This window comes from Camponotus vicinus, unplaced genomic scaffold, assembly GCF_025532165.1.
Source record: "Camponotus vicinus isolate PSW18456_S1 unplaced genomic scaffold, iyCamVici1.0 SCAF_9, whole genome shotgun sequence".
Lineage (NCBI taxonomy): Eukaryota > Metazoa > Arthropoda > Insecta > Hymenoptera > Formicidae > Camponotus > Camponotus vicinus.
The window spans coordinates 16,366,897-16,387,295 of NW_028141981.1; the positions used below are offsets into that span (position 1 = coordinate 16,366,897).

General features: G+C 36.6%; 1 protein-coding gene across 4 annotated transcripts in view; it reads left to right on the plus strand.

The window, feature by feature from the left end:
• LOC145977542 (neural cell adhesion molecule 1) overlaps window positions 1–12,928 on the plus strand; it is a 249,793-nt gene extending 236,865 nt beyond the window's left edge. For all 4 annotated transcript variants that reach the window (XM_083109638.1, XM_083109636.1, XM_083109639.1 and 1 more), the window contains 3 exons: window positions 8,284–8,532; window positions 10,000–10,280; window positions 11,682–12,928. In XM_083109638.1, the coding sequence (XP_082965764.1) occupies window positions 8,284–8,532; window positions 10,000–10,280; window positions 11,682–11,822 (671 nt within the window). In that variant the 3' untranslated portion in view covers window positions 11,823–12,928. The remainder of the gene's footprint in view (window positions 1–8,283; window positions 8,533–9,999; window positions 10,281–11,681) is intronic.
• Window positions 12,929–20,399: the final 7,471 nt, after the last annotated feature.

Sequence of the window (20,399 nt, forward strand, 5' to 3'; positions counted from 1 at the left end):
GAGATCTCAGTGCATAAGAAAATAAAAAATTAATGTTGCTTGTTTCATTGGAAATACAAATTTTTGCTAATAAATTGCTAATAAACTCGTAATTAACCTCGTAATTAAACTCGAAAAATTATTCCCTATGTAATCTTTTACGATGGATCAAATTTATCTTATGATTAATTGAAACTGTTAGATTGGAAAACACATATCAAAGAGCAGATAAATATACTTATTAGAGGAAATGGCTATTCGTTGTCAATAAAGTCTTTATGCTTTCATGTAGCTGCAAAGGGGAAACGTTCCTTGACGCCTCGGTATATTTTCCTGTAATATTGGTAACGTTAAACCACGTTGCAAACTTGAAAGGCATCAACTCAAAGAACTCATCGTCTGAGCGCCTGTTCGTGCTGTCGCTTGTCGACACGAAAAAGCCAAAACGCAAGAACGTAATCGCCGTCTTGATCGATGTGCTACAGACTGCATTACATACCAAAAATTGGAAGGTTGGCGTGCTCGAATTTAGCTGCAACGATCGGAAACTAACTTCCGCTCCTTTAATATGCGAAAGCAAAAGGTTGTTTCTCGCGCTCATGTTTCGGCGAATATTCCGAAAGCGAATTTTACTTACAGTAAATCCAACAAATCCTACACTAGCGCGAACGAAGCCAGTGCGTGCGTGAAACGATGGTGGACTATAACGTTTGCGCAGGCATCACGATTGACAACGCTTTGATCATTCCTTTTCCCATTTATAGCGGATGTTTGATTATAATAGACTCTATCCGTCCCGGATCCCCGACAACGTAATAGAAAGTCATTGGTAACACACGATCGCGGGTCAACACGAGGTTAATTCAGTTTACCACCGATTTCCAACGCCGCCAACCACATACCAGTCCGCCACCCTCGCATCTCTCTCCGCGCCATCCCCTCATCATCACCGTCGTCGTCGTCGTCCTTCACCGCCGAGTCCGACCCTCCTTATTCTCGGCCTCCTTCCTTCCTTCCTTCCTTCCTTCTTCGCTAATTCCGACACGCCTGACTTTGCACACTACCTCTCTGTGTGCGAGGGTGGCGAGGTGCAAATATTGATTTGACGACCGTAACCGCGCGGCGCTGATTTGCCCGAATGGCGACCCCGTCTACAAACCATCGAAGCCAATTTGCGGGCTCTCTTTGTATTGTTCCCGTCTAGTATTGTCCTATAAAGCGCCGCAGGGGTCCGTTTGCGACAGAAGGCACTGCCAGTCTTTGTGCTGCGTTTTTTAACGTCTGCGTTTGCTTATTCTGATCCCTCCCAGACCAATACTTTGCTTTATTGTTTGGTTTTCTCGTGTAATATATAATATATAACATCATTTATTCCTATGAATATAAATTAATATAAATAAATAATTCTTCAATAAATGTCGCTCTTCTGAAAATTTTTTTTACAAAAATATTAGGAGAGAATTGTTTTATTAACGTTGTATGAATCATACAAAAGTTTGATATTAGAACAGAGAAATTATGTCATTTGTATTTTGCGGAGAATGGAAATGGATCTCCCCACTTTACATTTCTCACTTATTACATTCCGCAACAAATGCTACCCTCTTCCTTCGTTCCAACAAATCGTTGGGGCTCGCGGGGAGAGATTTTCCATGAAATGTTTTTGCGTACCTTACCGGTATCTCTTGTAAGGAAAACAAAAACTGGTTACGAGCGAACGCTAGTCGGTGACGATACCGACACCCCAAGAAGAAGATATGATTCAAGTCGAGAAGTTTCTCTCGCCACACTGCGCGGGAGTGAGAAAAACGGTAACTCGACACGGCACGCCACGATGGCGCAAGAAAACGAACAAGAGGGGTAAAAGCGGGTAAGGCAAGCCGGCACTGCTAAGACAAGTAGGAAGAAAATTGTAGCAGACTCTTTTGCGCCCTCTATTTCGTAATCTTTCATTGAACGTGCACCGGCTGATCCATTAGGAAAATTAAACGGATGGCGAATATTCCTGCTCGCCCACGCGAGGACGTGTCCTCGACTTGAACACGACAGACTCGACCTGCGGCGACTCTGTGAAAAATAAAAAAATCGAGAGACCTCTTTCTTTCGTCGCTACCTTTCTTGAACGCTAATGTCGTAGAAGGGACAGCGATGGGAAGAGAAAGGCGGATGAGAAACAGGAGACAGAAACGAGATATGGAGAATGAAAAGAGAACATAACGGGAGAGGATACTTGGTTGCTAGGGGCGATACGAGAATATTCTTGTTGGAAACTCCATTCGCATATATAAGTCGCCTAACTATCTAAAAAGGATTACCAGAATTAATCCCAAAAGTTTCGTATCGAACGAAGGGATGCGATAAATACCGCGATAAGAATTTATGCGAGGTATTAGATATTACAAGTTGCGCGTTCGCCCTCGTTTATATTCAACACCAGGACTTCTAAACGTAGACACCGTCTTAGAGGAAAGTGAACGTAATTACCTGCAAAAGAAAGATAATACTCGTAACACGCTCGGTTTACATTGACCTAAAGGAAGGGAAACGAGCGTATTTCGAAAACTAGATTCTTTTCACGAATCGATCGGGGGGGATTCCGGCTCAAGGTTCTCAAGGTCTTCCGAAAGTTCCTTCAGCATTCCCGTCGTAGAATCGCTTGTTTGGCCTCGAGGTTACCACGTGGACGGTCTTAGAATGCAATTCTTTGGAAATTGCTCTCAGACTTCCATGGGATTGCTTCGATTTGGAACGAATTACTTCATCCGTCTCGAAAAGCGGCTCGCCATTCTTTTTCAGATCGCGGAGAACTTGCTCCGCAGAAATCCCGCTTTCAAACTCCGTTCACGCAAAAGCAGCCTCTGATTTTCTCGCTTGTCTCGCTCCGTTACCGCAGTTTTATTCTCGAGTACGCGAATGATGAGGAGGAAAGAAGAAACCAATCGATATAGGAAGAGGTTCCAAGTGGTTCGATTTATCGCGTTATGATTGACATTGTTTTCACACGCGCAACAGGCCGTACATCTTCGGAGGACACGACACGATCCAACGGCAAGATAAACGGGAACGTCAATATTAACTCTTTTTCCCTCCCGCTGCAGTGGACTGAGATACGTCGATGCTTATATAGCGGATTGCTGACGGGCGATATTTCAAAGCGCGAGGATGTTGTTTCCGCGAGCGTGTTTGAAAAATTTGATAGTACGCGTAATGTATTTTACAATGCAACTGTATATACTTTTCCTTCGTTTCCGGACGTGCTCAATCTCGGTAAAACTCCCGAAAAATAATATTTTTTTTCTTAGCTATAATAAAATAATTTTATTAATTATCTTTTTCTAAAGAGACAATTTTCGATGAAAGCATTTTTTCATGATGATCAAATTATTTTCATTAAGTTCGTTAAATAGTGAAACGAAAGAAAAAACAATATCGAAGTGCTAGAGAGAGTTGTGGTATAAATTTATAAAATATTTATATATTTCCTCTTTCTCTTTGTACGCTGGTATTTTAACGCTATCCTGAAAATTTTATTTTAAACTGATGTCATACTCGCGCAAGAATTTTAAGAGGAGCCCTTTATCAACAAGAGAGAGGACAGTTCTTTGCACCGCGTCAGATGTCAACTAATAATACCTGAATTCAACGCGCTGCGAGAGTTTGCTTTCTCTGGCAGTCTGCTGACAGATTTTTTGAATGACCGGTAGCACACTGTTCTTTAACACGGGCATACATAACAACGTCGAGTGGCTCAAAGAATTCCCTCCTTGACGCCGTTCTCTGGCGTCGTCGAGTTCGCTCCTGCCTTATTTACGCAGGTAAGACAAAGTGCACAGTCAACACGACGCGCGGCAAAAGAGCGGCTTGAGTACATTAAAATCCTGTTTAAGGCAAACAATTGCGCGCGCGTACTCCCTCTCCCTTTAATCCTTCAACCGTGTGACGCGAGTTATTATAATAATTACGCCAAGTCTTACGAGGAAACCGACAAATATTTTTTTGCATAAAGCTTCAGAGGGTACTTCTTGCCTCGATCGTTTTCATTATCAACCTCCTTCTCTCTCGTGACTTATATTTTATTCGAATAAACGTCTCCGATCCAACATCTCTAATAGCGTTGGAATCTTTTTATTCAAACGTAAGAAAGCTGTTATCTCTGTCATAACGTGCCGCATAAAAATAGAAACTGCAATGTTAGCGCTGCCTCGACGTCCCCGTTTTCCTCCTTCTTTCTTCCAGTATTATATCCACTTTTACAATTTTCCGCCGCGATCGGACAACTGTATTCCTGTAAATGCATCGGCGCGGCCCTGCAATTTCACACTGGAAAAAGTTTAATTACTCCCGGTGCCGGGGACATATCCTGGTGTAAACATACTGTCCGCGCGTCGGTTGTACAAGCGGGAGACAGGCAGCTCTGCTCTCGACTAAATTCTTTCATGAAGGGAGCGCAGCAAAGCCGAGACGTAATGTCCGCATTCACTTGGTCGCCGGATGTCATTCCGCTTATTTTCTCTCTCTCTCTCTTTCTTTTTCTCTTTCTCTCTCTTCTTTCGTTTTTTTTTTACTTTCACAGTCCGCGAGACGGAGTTTAAATTGGTCCGCTTTCCGCCGGCAATCAAAGTCTAATCAAACTTTAACGAGTATCACGAATGCTCCCTGGGTACCTGTCAAGCCGAGAATTTCAGCTACCTTTTGTCTTCTGCAGAACTGCGGATAACAATGGATTTACGATCCTTTTAAAAATTTCAACGACGCCGACGGTGGTCGATTCAAGGAGCGATACACCGGGATTACACCGGCCACTTCTTTTTGTCGGTCTTCCTTACACGCGCGACCGGTTTGCGCGAATTTTACTGGCTCATCTCGATCAATGGTTCGATGATCTTCTCTTTCCGTTTAATTGGATTGTCTAATTGGCTTCGAATTATAATTATATTAATCGAACCATCCGGTTTCTAACCGAGAAACGTTCGATTCTTCAGATTTTATTGGTCGACATTTTCTTAGAGCAATGTATAATCTCCTATTTCTTATTAACAAACTTCGGCCATGTTTTCACGGGGTGGAATTTTATGTATTAATGCCATGCGTCTTAAACGTCTTTTTCTAGCGAGCTCTTAAGAAGCGCCTCTCTTGAATAGATCCTTTCGCTCACTAACATTTGCATAATGGACCTTTGCCGAGAATTTATTCGCTCGCAATTTACGCAACGCTTTTGATAAATATATATCGTCGAGATTGTTAATTCCAAAAACCAATTTATTCCAACAAACAATTGGAATTCGAATTTAGAATGCACTAATATTATGTGTAATGTATATTATCCGTTTCAATTTAACCGTATGTATAGTAGTGCAATGTTGAATGCAAAATAAACCGCGCGTGAATGCACCATCGTGTATAATTATACCGAAAATTTAAAATGCTAAAAAAGATGCGGAAAAGGTTGTTTTTACCCTTGTATTTTTTTCAATTATTTTAATGCAGTTTTATAATTCGCGTGGAAACCAAATATCTTAAAAATATCTTCTCGTTAATGATTTGAGATTTTTTTTCCGCTTTGTAGTAATACGCAAACACGCGAAACAGCCGTTAACCGAGCCCAAAATATGTAAAATATAATTTCCTCGAAAAAAGGCATTAATTTAACAAGCAGATGCCGTGTGGTACACAGAAACACATACCATTCCCTCTTTAAATATAATTCCATTACTATTATGAAATTACTTTCAAGAATAAATTGATTTTATAGAGTAATATTATAATTAGATCTGGACTTTTTGATCTAATAATATATACAGTATAAATTTATAGATCGTTAAATTATAAGAAAAATGCATTTTTTTGTTATGATTAATTATTATGTATTGTAAATTTGTCAAGAATTTTTTTATAATCTTTAACGTCTAAATCTAAAGTTATTTTTTATTATATACTAACTTGATAAATTACAAAAAATTACGTAATACTTATGTCCATATCTAAAATATTTCAATAATCCATGATTAATGGGCGCAATTTATTCGCGATATTAAGGTAATCATGTTGAAAAAAATATATTTATTGGTGCCTTATGCTAACTGCAAACAACAAGCCAGAAACATCAAAGTTATAGCCTGTACTTGTAGTCTAGGAGCGATCTCGTTTACACTGTTTCATTTCTTTGAAATCTTGAATGGGCCGCGGTCGATTTTAAAGCGCTAAACGAGCTTTACAAGGCGCATCACTGTCGTCTTTTCGTATTTTTAACTAAGCTGCAAGCTCCTCGCTTCAGAAATTACCGCTCGTTTAAGCTTTAGTTATCGCATGTAATGTAATAGCAGATTGTGGAACTTGTATTCATAATATTTGCCATTATTAATACAGCTATTGCACCAATGTATAATGACAATAGTGCATTTTGATAATGCATGAATCTGATTATATTAATTATAATTTCGTCATATTTCATCTCGCAGTATTGCGCATTGTAGTAGATCGAGCCGTATTTTACTGTAAAGGCCTGTATGTATTTAAAATGCTCGTACAGAGTACATGGTTTCGGCTGAAGGAAACTCAGATGAAACGGTTGGTGATAAGTACACGTGAGGGAATACGAGGAAATGCAGTGTCAAGAGGACATGGTCTCCACACAAATGCCCATAGTGTCCCACATATGTCCGGACGAGCCAGTTTATATTTACATGCGACATTCACGAGCCTATTCGTAACAATAACCTAAATAGAAGGTAGACTTCAGCACTTATACTTATAAGAAAATATTAAAAAGTGTCTCTGTAGATGTTATTAATTGATGTAATTATATTCTCTCTTTATGAAACTTATTAGAAACGCGACACAAATTCATATGCATGCAAATAGATATTTGCACACGCACCTGCACACGTAAAAAATGCGTATTAACAAGACCTAGGTGTTCATATATTGCAAATATAACAGGAATGCATATTTATACGGAGGGATTGAGTTATAATGATAGACATGCCTACGTTAATTATTGTCGCGCTTATTAAACCAGGCGCTTGATATTGATGACGCTCGTCTCTTTGAAAGGGAGATTATAAAAAGAGGGAATGCACAAAGGAATGCTATTTACATTATTTCATGAAATGTTCTTCCAAACAGAAGAATCATGAATACATAGATAGTTCCATAATTGTGCGTCTGTTTATTTGAAAACGAAATAATAGACAGTTATGTTGTAATTACTATGCAGTTATTGCTAAAAGTTGGTTTTAAGAAAGAGAATAAATACGGAATGACCATAATTGTGAATAGGTTGAGAGAATATTGTTTAAAACATTGATAAAAAAAAATGAAAAAGTTATGCGGGTGCAATCACAGTTGGAACATAAACTGAGCTTTTATACGCGCGCGCGATCAAAGTGTATGGTATTATGATGTTGTGACATTGCGTAATATTCCCTCGGAGATGTAATCCAATGAAACTGTAGCGGCAGAGAAAAAAGATTGGAGATATAATTTTAATCGAGTTTGTCTTATACAATAAACAAATGCGAAATTGAGTTTGTCGGCACAACAAATTATCGCGTCGAACAGCAGTTACAATCTTTTTTCCAAGCGCGGTTCAAGCTCTAACGATCGCACCCAGCCTGCGAGCGGCATTATCACAAAGAGTGGGAGGGATGGAGGAAGGGAAGGGGGTTTAGCTCTTGCAATCAGGCCACTTTCAGAACAACGCTTTGCGATATATACCAAGGCAGTGTACTCGTTCAACGATCTCTTTTCGATCTACAGCTGTAGGTAGAACTAGTCTTTGTGCAGGGCGTTGTCACGCGTCGATAATAGGGAAATATTGAATCGCTTCCTTTCTCGTACCTTCGTTTACCGAGACAAAGAGAAAGGCCACAATGGTACGCCTGGAAAAATCACTTCCGAGTATACCGGAACGTACAAAACATTTATTACAATCCTCGGTTTCTGTTCACGAATTTGCAGCAGCAGCTGCTCCGGATACAATCCGGGGGGGAGGGGGAGGTAATTGGAAAATACGGAAAACCAATCCTTAATTTGTATTGCCGTTCCCCTTAATTCGTATCGCCGTTCTCCTTCATTCGATACGCGAAAAAGCGAGTGATGAAAGGAAAGTTACTTGTAACGCTTCCTTCTCAAGAGTTGCCAAGTTCTACTCCGTGTTGGACAGAATGTAGGATTCGAGAAAAAAGGGGTGGGAGTCTCGAGTTGTTATATCACGAGGAACGAAGAGGGAGAGAGAGAGAGGGAGGAAGGAAGATCGATAAAAGTTCCAGTTGATCGAGCATTTTGCATCGACTGTCGTGGCAGGCAACACCGACGCATCGATGTTGAATCCGTTGTTGCTGGGCTTGGCAGCCATGGCGACCCTTTTGGCCCTGGCCGTTGCTGGAATCCTGGCGGCGCTCTACCGGAAGCACTCCACCGGTCGACCCGGAAGTCCAAAGCACGCTCCCATCGTATGCGAGCCGCCTAATGCAGGTGCAACCACCCCAGTGCACCCTCAGACCAAGCAGGCGGTCGATGACATCGATCCGGACATCATACCGAACGAGTATGGTGAGTCTGTCGATAATCCAATCATTAGAAGAGAATTTATTTATGTGTGCATATTTATAAATTATTTTTTCGATGTGATATAATATATATAATTCAGTTATCACATTATTTTTATAAATCGTGAATTTTATAAAAAAATCGCTATAAGATAAAAGAAATATAAAAAGAAAGAGAGGGAGAGCACTATAAAAATAACTTTAATTTTTGAGAAATGCGTAATATAAATATAAATATAATAATATAAAAATTTTATCATTAATAAATTCTCTTACAAACTTTTATTATGAAATGTATTATTGCATATCTTTTATTTGAAATTTATATCATGCAAGATAAAAGTATATCTCCTATTAGTTTACTTACAGGTATTGCTAGATATACATATATATAATAAATTTCTTAATCACATTCCTTTCAAGAGCCAAAATCGTTAAATAACAAGTTATGACGACTTTCATGTAGAGTTCAGTAAAGCCTGATAAATCATGTAGAAAATTGTGCGATAGCGATAACGTGTTCAATATTAAATGAGTTTAAGTTTATCGTTGCTTGCCTTTAAGTAAGAGAAAGTATATGTATGTATGTTTAAACTTTTCCGATTTTCAATACATCCATATTACGACATTAATTACTCTTATATATTAGATATTATACGGAATTAGATATTACGGCATTAATTTCTTGTATATTACATATTTATTTAATATATTTATATAAATATAATATTATTAAATTATTGGCAGAATTTATAATAATAATATAAAAATATAGTATCAATATTTAATTCCTTTTATAAATTACTACTTCGTTTTTAGAGTGCATATATAAAATTGTGTAACAGAGTAATAATAATCCAATGGAGCTTTTTGTATAATTAAAATTGCAGTAACTACAAATTAAGCCCTGTGCAAAATATTCTCGAACGAGATAGGAAAGTGTGCACGATTGAAAAAACACATCATATATACATATTTTAAATCTGCGTGAACATAATAAACCTCTAACATTATTTTCCAAGAGTATAATAACAAACACGTAATGTTAGTTTTTATACTTATATAGCAAGCAAGTCCGTGAAACAAACTTCTCATTTAAATTCATTTCAGCGCGATGTTACTTTTTCCATAAAAATACATTTCCATTTGCGATATTAATACGCGAACTGCGTCGGCGGGCGAGCTCCGCGAATAATGATAATGTCGAGAAAATGAGGTTGGATTGAGATGTTTAAAAATCGAGATATTTCTCATAAAATTCGCGTTTCGTAATGAAAATTTCATCGATGGCGTAGCGCAAATCCTCGCCTTTCTCGACGTGATAAAAAATACGACACGAATCAATCCCGAGACTCATGGTTGTCGCTTTTACAAGAGGTAGTATTTATAAAGTAACCGTGTCTTTCTTGATTTAATCGACTAAGCGGCTTAGTCGCTCGTTTCTGCATGGCTTCCGTAAATCTGTCCCCAGAAAGAAGACCTTTAACGTACACGCCCGTCTATAAGACACCACCACAACGAAGAAAGAAAGATCGCGCTACCGACGAGAACGCCTCACCGGAGAAAAGGCCGATCATTCAACACAGTCTGGACTTGCCTCCGGATCCGATGTTGACCGACTGTCTGCCAACGCCCACCCTAAATTATCCGCAAAATCATGTGCCTCAGCAAAGCACTTACAATCATCCGCCCACGATGGCTGATTTCAAACAGATGGCCATGGATGCCTACAATCAGCGTAACAACCAAAACGTATGTAATTATGTTTACATATCGCAATTTGTTCCTAATTAATATGAAGACTAATTTCCTTGCCGGCGAAGAAATTAGTGTGAACTGCTTTTTTTATTTTTATAAATATAATATAATATTTTTATATTATATTATAATTAATTAATTATATTATGTATTATAATTAATTATATCATATATTTTACTATAATATTTTTATTTTATATTATATTATATTATAATATAATATAATATTTTAATTCCTTATTTTTAACTTTGCATCGTTTGCTTATTTTCCGAAACTTAACGAAGGAGTTAATTTTATAGAAATATTAAATAATAAATACCGCTATGTCAAGTTTTCATTTTCAAGTAATAATTATATTTGTTAGGACATACATATATTGCTCTTGCTAAACTCATAAACACATAATTGCATTTTATTTATAAAAATATTATATTATTATAATATAATATTTTTATAAATAAAATGCAATTATGTGTTTATGAGTTTAGCAAGAGCAATATATGTATGTCCTAAAAAATATAATTATTACTTGAAAATGAAAACTTGACATAGCGGTATTTATTATTTAATATTTCTATAAAATTAACTCCTTCGTTAAGTTTCGGAAAATAAGCAAACGATGCAAAGTTAAAAATAAGGAATTAAAAATAGATGAAATTATAGTCGAACATATCAAATAAGCTCTACGATTTTATAATACTTGATTCGCGATCTTCACGTTTCCATCGAAATATTGCCTCGTCTATACTTTCGTAAAGCTAAATTAGAGGGATCGTTTTAAATATTAGAAGCTTGAAGCGGAGCGATGGGAAGTTAGTCGCGGGAAGGAATCGGTTGCTTCAATATGCGGCAGTCTCCCACTTTAACTTTTCCGGTTTAGCAGAGCCTTGAGTTATCTGCGCTTTCGTAAGTTTAATTACGTCGAAGTTTTCTCGATAATTTGACGAGGCCAGCCTCGATGCACGTAACTCGTCTCGTATTCGACTTCCGCTCTTCTTCGTAAGCGATCGCTTTCTATTTGATGCCTGAATAATTATAACGTATTAAACAAATGCGAGAAGGAAAAAATTAATCAACAACTTTCTCATCGAAGTGTTAAATTACATCAAAAATAATGTTGCTAGTTAACATTTATTAAAATTTTTATCAGATAACTATAAATGTATAAATAAACAAATAAATGAATAAAACTGAAATGAGACAAAACAGAAAGATAAGATGCTCAGTATTGCTCTTAGGCTAAATATTCATAAATTATCTATTCCACCTAAATATACATTAATATTGCACAATTTTTATACGTCTAAATAAAAATTGCGCAGCGTGCATATCTATCCCTTTCATTAATCAATACAATAAGTCTGATAAATATCGGACGCGCTTCTTGCTTTCAGGTATATTATAGCCTTCAGAGGACGAGCAAAGGTCTTTCGATGCCGCAGAGGCCCGTTTCATCGTCGGTCTCCGCGCAAGGCAAATTCCATCAACCGGAAGTGGTGACACGCTCGAATCGGATACAAGAGAGCTGTATATAAGTTCGGAGGAATTCCCTTTGCGGGATCGACCTCGTGAGCTTCTAAGACGCCGACGATTATATTTACACGCGTAAATGTAAAGCGTTATAGAAATCCACCCACGTGGATTCACACGACGCGAACGCGAAATCTATCTTCCCATGGTACGTGAGTTACAAACTACTCCGCGAAATACACTTAACGTTTAGCAAACAAAACAGGAAAAAGAAATTGATGTGCAGTCGTTCTCGATCGTATTGACCGGAAATGCGATCTCCTGTCGATATTACATCGATGCCGATCCCACGGACGGCATAATCTACGTTTTCATAATTTTACCTGGAAAAACGAGATAAACGACATTAGCGAGATAGAGGGAGTACCCCCATACATGTTCAGAATTATTTCTTTACTGCCATATACTGAGGTATAAACGGAATATCGTAACGTACAAAGAGTCTAACCCCTAAGTAGTTAACGTCAATAACAAGAAGAAAGAGAGATGAGGCTGGGTCAAAGTGAACTGAGGGAAAATTTCAATGGTGTTTTATATTTTATTCATACTTCCGGTTTCCAAGTCGCGCACAAAACAGCATCTTTTTATATGTATTTCACATACTAATTCTTTTGGAACTTTTACAATTTACAAGCTACTTTCGGGTTTCCCTGACAGTCTTATAAAATAAGACGATTAAGAAGAGTATCCGAACAAAGCTTATATTCTCCAGCCTTATTCTCAAAATACTAACAATATTAATGTGATCGTATTCGAAGCTCATCAATGCTCATGTTTTCTTACGCAAAATTTTTATAACGACCCAAAGAAAGATATATTCGTTCAAAGGACTTCGCCGAAACTCGAGAAGATCTTCTCTCTTAAGGAGCGACGTCTTCGTTCCCGATCACTGACGCGATACACGAATGTGGGTTTAACTGTTTATATGAAACTAGTTTTTGTACAAAGATCTATTGTAAATAGACACGAGCCTGGCCCTAGAGTTATAGTCACTAATGTCCAAATTTCAATCCGTTACACGTTAAGCCGAGAAATGTCCGATCGCGTAAGATAAAACTCGATGGCATACGAATACGAATAAAGAGAATACGTTTCATCTGTTTTACACAAATGAGGTCTTTCATTTACTTTGTCTTTTTACTTGACCTTTCATTATTCCTTTCCATTAAGATTGAATAATATTAAAGGCAAAATTTCTACGGTAAGATGAATTTATTCGTGCAATGTATATACTTCTGTTACACTTACATTATACAGCCTCTCGTACTATCGCATCCATTTTAAAAGAATTTCTCTATATTCAATGTACGAAAGTATATATTACAATGTATATCTAATACGAAATGTAATTATATTGCTCGATCCACTTATCTCGATTTATGTTTCAATCAATTTTGCCATCAAAATATTGAACCTTTTTTATGAACAAATATTTATTATCTGAATTACTTATACTATTTTCAGAGAGTATGCAATCGTAAAAATTATACGAGATATTATTTAAAGATACATTTTATTTGCGTTTTCATTTCTCAGGTAAGTAGACACACTTTTTTTTTAATATACCAGCAAATGCGAGTAATGAAAATGGGTGCATTTAATAACGGCAGAAAATACAAACGTTTAATGTCAGTCTCGGTATGCCGAGATGCGTCGACATCGTGGGGATCTGCAAGGGGAATAGCGATATATTTCACAAAAAGAAAATTGCCACAGGCGAGACGTATCGCACCATTTCCTCGAGATAAATGCGCTGCGAGATGGCTGAAGTACTTTAAGGAAAACAGATCGTCGCGCCTCTCCATTAGCTTCGAAGAGAGCTGCAAAAGCATCCTGACAGCCGGGCGAGCATCCTATTGGACGAAGAACAGTAATTCGAGTATTTCGGGGGAGAGGGAGAGAGAATACGGGGACAGCGAGCTACAGTGTTTGCATACATTGTGCATTCTCGGTCTTGCTAACAGGGACTAACCCAGGTTGCCAGGAGTAACCTATTATTCTATGTGCCATCCGTGTCTCCAGGGCTGTTAAGACGACATACTCCGCTCCTAACGCTGTCGTAGCTATCTACCAGTCAGACTGTCACCCATTTCAACTGCGAATTGCAAGACATAATTACGATTCAACCAAGCATCATAATCGAATGATATCACAATACATGCAACTGGAACGGTCAATGATCGTACTTCGTGATATCAAGTCGACTAATGCTTTGATTGAATCACAATGTCGACATTGGGGAAAGTATGATGAGAAGACATTAGTTTTATGTCTCTTTATTATTTTTTAAGAAATATACTCTCTTTTGTATAACAACTATCTCAATCAATTAAATTATTTCTGATAAATATCGATCTCGTTTGCCAGATAGAAAATATAATTCGCTCATTTTTATAATCCAATAACTTTGATTTCGTTTGCAAAATGTCCGTCATCTGCCTGATATCGAAGGCAAAATGCCGAGACTCGCGAGAATTTTCAATATAGAAAAACGTCGGCGGAAAATTGTCCACCATTCTCGCAAGAGGAAAACGTGTCGCGCTGCGACAAGTTTGAAAAGTAATCGAGTCGCGAGGCAATCGAGCACGCTCAATTAGCCGTGGAAATCATTTCCGGCGGTAAGTCCGGCACGATAATCCGCCGAAACGATTCCACGACGAATCCAGTCGATTTCATTTTCCCGCTGCCAAAAGTTCCATCGACTAAGTTTAAAACAGAAACGTATCTGCGTAGAGCAAGAATATGCAAAGTCCTGGAGTTTACTAAAAAATTACACTGAGTGCACTGTTTGCTTTTTTTAATCTAGAAAGAATTCAGAAGTATATCTCGCTTTCAAACATTAATAGATATATTTCGTGTATTTAAAACATTACATTTTTTTAGTATTAAATATATATCTTCCTTTTCTTACGTTTTTTTGCCTATCACATATTTAAAAGTACCAATTTATTAGATTAGTATTGAATGTTAATACAAGAAAAAGAAACCACAAAAAAGAATAGAAAGTTTTTGCGCAAAAGCTCAAAAATTCGATAGTATCAAAATTGCTAGAATTACCTTTCGAGCGAAAAAATTGTTCCACTAAAAGGGCATCTTTTGGTATATTTTCGGAGGCGCATATTAAAAAGATGCCACTGATCGCTTGGAAAAAATTTGACCGGTTTCGGAGAACTATAGATAGATGTGGATTCATCGGCTCTACTATTCAATTGTGTATTCTATTGCCAAAAATAGCCACTTCTCACTGCATATGAGGATAAATATTGGCTTTTCTAGTGATATGGAAATGCGACAAGTTCCTTCAGAGGTATTTCAGATGCGCGTATAATGTGTGAGAGAATAAAATAGTTTAAAATGTTAAATATTGCCAAGAGCCCATACACTTGGTCTTGAATGTCTTAAATTTATATTAATTTTGAATATTGATAATTATATGCAAAAAGATGGTAATATCGCAAAGCAACTGACAGCTAAAAGTAAGTAATATGCAATTAATAAAAATGTAACTTTGAGTTGTGTTTTAAATTGAATGTAACTTAATTGTGCGTGTGAGTGAATGATTACATTTATATATTATATGTAATATAGCAAAAAATATACAGAGTATCTTAGAGCACTATATACAAGCGCTTGTGAGGAGGTAGAACACAATAAATTGAACAAAAAAGTTCCGTATCGCTTTACGATTTTCGCAATAATAATAGAAATATTAAATATTAAAATCGGATGCTTTCGATGCTTGAGCTATAGCTGTCCGCCATATTGTCGCTCCGTGTCGCTCTGTCCGCCATCGCGCTGGCAGGCAATGCCAGCTGGACCTTGCTATAGCTCGAGCGGCCGAATCCTTCTCTCATTCGTCCGATTTTAATATTTAATATTTAATATTTCTATTATTTTTGCGAAAATTGTAAAATAGTATGGAACTTTTTTGTTCAATTTAATTTGCTCTACCTCCTCACATGCGCTTGTAGTGCTCTGGGATACCCTGTATATATATAGATTATAAAATTTTAAATTATATTTTAGAAAAGAAATATGAATGATAAAATTATTTGAATATTTATTTTATAATTTAATTACAATTTGCATGCTATATCGTGTCATAATATATTCATATAATAATTGAGGAGTTCGTGCTATGGTCGTAACATAGCCGAACAAGAACTGCACTTACGGTATCAATCGCCCATTATATCCATGTGGTGCATGGCATTATTTTAGGCCTTGTACTTTCATCGATCCAAAGAAAACGGTTATAAGTATTAATTCTCAATTATACTCTAGTTCTAATGTCGACGATACTTGTGCTTCAATTTTATCGTCAGTTAATTTTATTGTTAGCGCTGGTTAATAATAATAACGACATCTTTACGTTATACATCAATTATTTAACATCTTAAAAACATATTTTTATGCATGCCTAAATGTAGCGCGAAACGAAACAGCAGAGTATAGAAATAAGAATATTAGACGACAAAATCGCTATCAACTAATTTGCGAAAATGGAACAAGCATCATCACGCGACAAGATTGCTTTGAAAACGTAGTAATTTTCTGTCGCAAACTTAGCTTTGTCGCCACTGACACTATTCATCAAGCTAATGACATACACTCGACGAATGCGACAAAATTACATTTGAAATCTAACGTAGCGAAACATTGGCTTTGTGTTAAGGTGTACTAACGAGTACGGGCGCAATTTTGTGTTCAGCTTTGCACTAAGACAAGATTTAATCTCACCGACAAACGAGATGAAAGACATAGAAAAAATATTAGCAAATAAATTTATACACGAGTAACGTTGTAAATCATAAAATATGCATTCTAGATTTTCTTTACTTCTTTTCATGTGCATATGTTTTGACCAATTTGGGAAAAAGTTACTCTTCTTTATTTAAATTTTCTTTTAATTTAAATGGATTATAAAAATGAATTTTATAAAAATTAGCTTTATAAAAAAAATTTAAATGGACAACACATTTTCTTTCATAACTTTTTAATATTTACAGAATCTTAATAATCTTTTTATGTAATTCATTTTTAAATTAAAGAAATTAAATCCTCTTAAAACAAAATAAAATTTTAATATCGATTTGCATTATTTATGACTAGTATGTGAAAATTCTTGAATTTGAATTATTTATTATTTGAAGAATATTAATATTTCGATATTTGATTAAAAACAATGAAAATCCATTAGTCAAAGAATTTACAAATTAAAAAAAATATATATAAAAGACATTTTCGTATTTTTATATCAATCTCAACACAAGTTGTCAAGATTAAAATTAAAATCCAAGTATTTCAATTATGCAACGATATATTGCAAGACACTACAATTGAATTGTGACCTAAGTGCAATAGGTAATTGGAAACTGTAGTCGCTTATATTATTTATTATCTGTCTTTTATCGTTATATCGCTGTCATTCACGAATTTAATCATCAGATTTCGATGTTTGAGATGCCCTATAAATAATAATGTATTAATCGTACAGCAAAATGACATGTGCATGTAATTGCTGAATGTGTTATTATAAATATTTGAAAGAGATGGCATCGGCACAAATATATCACGAGTGAGAAGTAACATTGATTATATATAGCGGATCTTCAATATATATAGCCTTCGGGTTAAGCAAATCCATTACCGAAAATTATTCAATTGCTATCATCATTTACTGTTTCATTAGTATTCATAAACGCATTCATAATTCATAATCTTCTCAATCTTATTCCTCTCTTTCTCTGATAGCAACGTGACTTCATTGCTTTTATTAAAAGAAAATTGGCTACAGATAAGTAATAACGAAGTCAGATGCGAGGTCTTATTTATACGTACTACATTGGATATGTATATTGATCTACAGAGAGATATTAATATAGAACGTTTAATAGCACACTAAGAACATAGTTAGTTCATTAAATCCCACTGGATCTTATCGGGCGCGATAACATTAAATCTGCGCTATCTAAGTATTTCAAGCACAAACAGATATCACTGTAAAGAAATATCGAGAAACGTAACTCCGATCCTATAGAACGTTATTGCTCCCTTGCTACTCGGAGCAGTAAATTTCTCGAAGTATTCTTGGCAGTCGGCCTGACTCGGATTTAAGGGGCATAACCCCGCGGCCTGGATTTAGAGCCGTGATATCCGCCTTCACAACCAACACGACGACGGTCAATCGGCGAAATGCAACCTTGTCGTATGATCACATTGATCACAAGTTATTGCGCTGTCAACAATTCTCCCCTCAAGGAAAGAATCGCTTTTTATTGCACGATAAACACTCAAGCGTATCAATATCCATCAATTTACATCTCAAACGCATTTCAGGTATAATACCTAAGAGTATCATTAATAATCAAATATTCAATAATATCATTAATAATCAAATATTATTTAAATATTCGAACACGCAATACGTTTGAGATGAATTTAATTACTGATTACTTTTTTCATTAATGTCTTATGTATAAAATGTAATATGTATAAATTTTTTTTGTTTCAGTTGCATGTTCCAAAAATGATATAAATGTATATAGAATTATTTATATAGAACTATATATTTATATAGAATTTTTATAGAACTTTATTTATATAGTATATAACTTATATATTCAGAGCTTCTCTTTTTTTAACAATTGTATAAATGTTTCACTTATAATTGTTATCGCTCAAAAATATGCAATTTTACCTTAAAATTCAAACACATAACTACACTATGCTTTCGTGGAAACATACATGATAATATTTTAATATAACAGTGTATTTTTTTAACCGTTGCATATCTGCAGCTTGCACTCGAAAATATACAACTACGTAATTTGTATCTAAATGTGTGTGGCACATATGTTTTTTTTTGACAGACAACCACAGAAAGTTAATTTGACGGATCGAAATGTCATTTAAAGATGAAATTCGCAGCACGAGTCTCGATTTGGACGGAGCTCCTCCGCTTTTACGAGCGCCGACGATCATTTTTTACGATCCATCTTGACGCTGTCGTCGTCCAGAACTCATCCTGAATGTAATACCGGCACTCGAGCGGTCTACGATCCCTTTTTCTCCCGCCACTTTGTGCATCCCCGGAAGTGGCGGTAAACTACCCGGTAACGCGGGATGAATCGTCGTGAGAGGACTAACGCCGGAGAATCCCAAGCAACAAAAATGTCATACGAGCCGAGGGATGTAGGCGAGAGAGGAGAGTCTCTGCTGTGAAGTTTAGGGGCGAAAGAACCCAGACCGTTGACGGTACGACGTTGCTAAGGAAAGTTTAGATTGAAGTTTCCGCGCGAACGAAAAGTTAAGCACTGTCATTCGCATCGTAGCAATCTGCGGTAACAACGGACGGATGAGGCAAACGTCGTTTCGCGGCCGTAATCCGCCATGTATATGTAGAGCATGTATACACGGAGTTCCTCTATACATTTAAGCAAGCTGCCGCCTGCTCAGATTTACATTTTGTCAAGTGTTACGCCGCGTCGTGACGAGATAGTAAATGAGGCGGGGATGAATTTCGTCGGTAACGTCGAAAGTTTGACCAAATTCCAAATACTTCATATCCCCCTCTCTTCCCCCTCGAGCGCGGACGATGATTTCTCTCGGCGTTTAACAATTTGCAATAGAACTAAAAATTGTGCGAAATTTGTCAAGCAAGTATGTAGCTGTTAAAAGGAATTTGTGAGCCTTTCCTGTTCTATAATTTTAAATAATTGACAGATCTCGAGTATACACAATTATTTGACGATGCTACTCTCCTAACTCGATTTAACAGCTAAAATTTCGTTTTTATTAGTTTTATTAACACAGACTCACTGCCGATCCATCTTTAACATTACGTGTCCTGCATATGACTTTTGACAGGATACGGTTCGAGTAAACGAGTCACGTAACGTACAATTCCGTTAATCGTCCATCGATCGATATATTTTCTTACCGATCAGGACAGAAGCGGATTAGGGTTTCTGTCCTACTTTTTGGCAAATTACGTGACTGGACTGGTGATCATCCTTGAAATTGAAATCGATCGCAGATCTTTGTACGACACATACAAGGGGTGGTGGATACATAAACGGCTCACTATGTCACGGTATGCGCATAGTTCCACGTAATTGTTTCACCACCAAGGCGCTCTCGCACCAGTTCCGACTATTATTCTATATCTACGTCTATTTCCATTGAAAGATGAGGCGGTATAGCTGGCCGCGTTTAATGTGCGCTGATTTTATTCGTATCGATTTGCAATTATGAATCAACGTTGCGTCTACTTTTGCATGTTTGATTCGAAAAAAACCTATTACTAGAGGATTACTGTCTAAATGCGATACGTATCTTGTATAGACGTTATATATTTTATACAATTTGTATATTTGTGTGAAATTCGATCGCGAACTTAATTAGCATGAAGAGCCTAATATATCCATCTCAATAAATCATAAGCTATTAAAGAAGTTACATCGAAGTAATTTGTATTCATTGAATTAAATAATTTATAACGCTGTGATTATGATACAGTTTATGCATCATGGGATCAAGTATGTCCGAATAACTAGAAATTAGTTGAAAACAGAATAAAA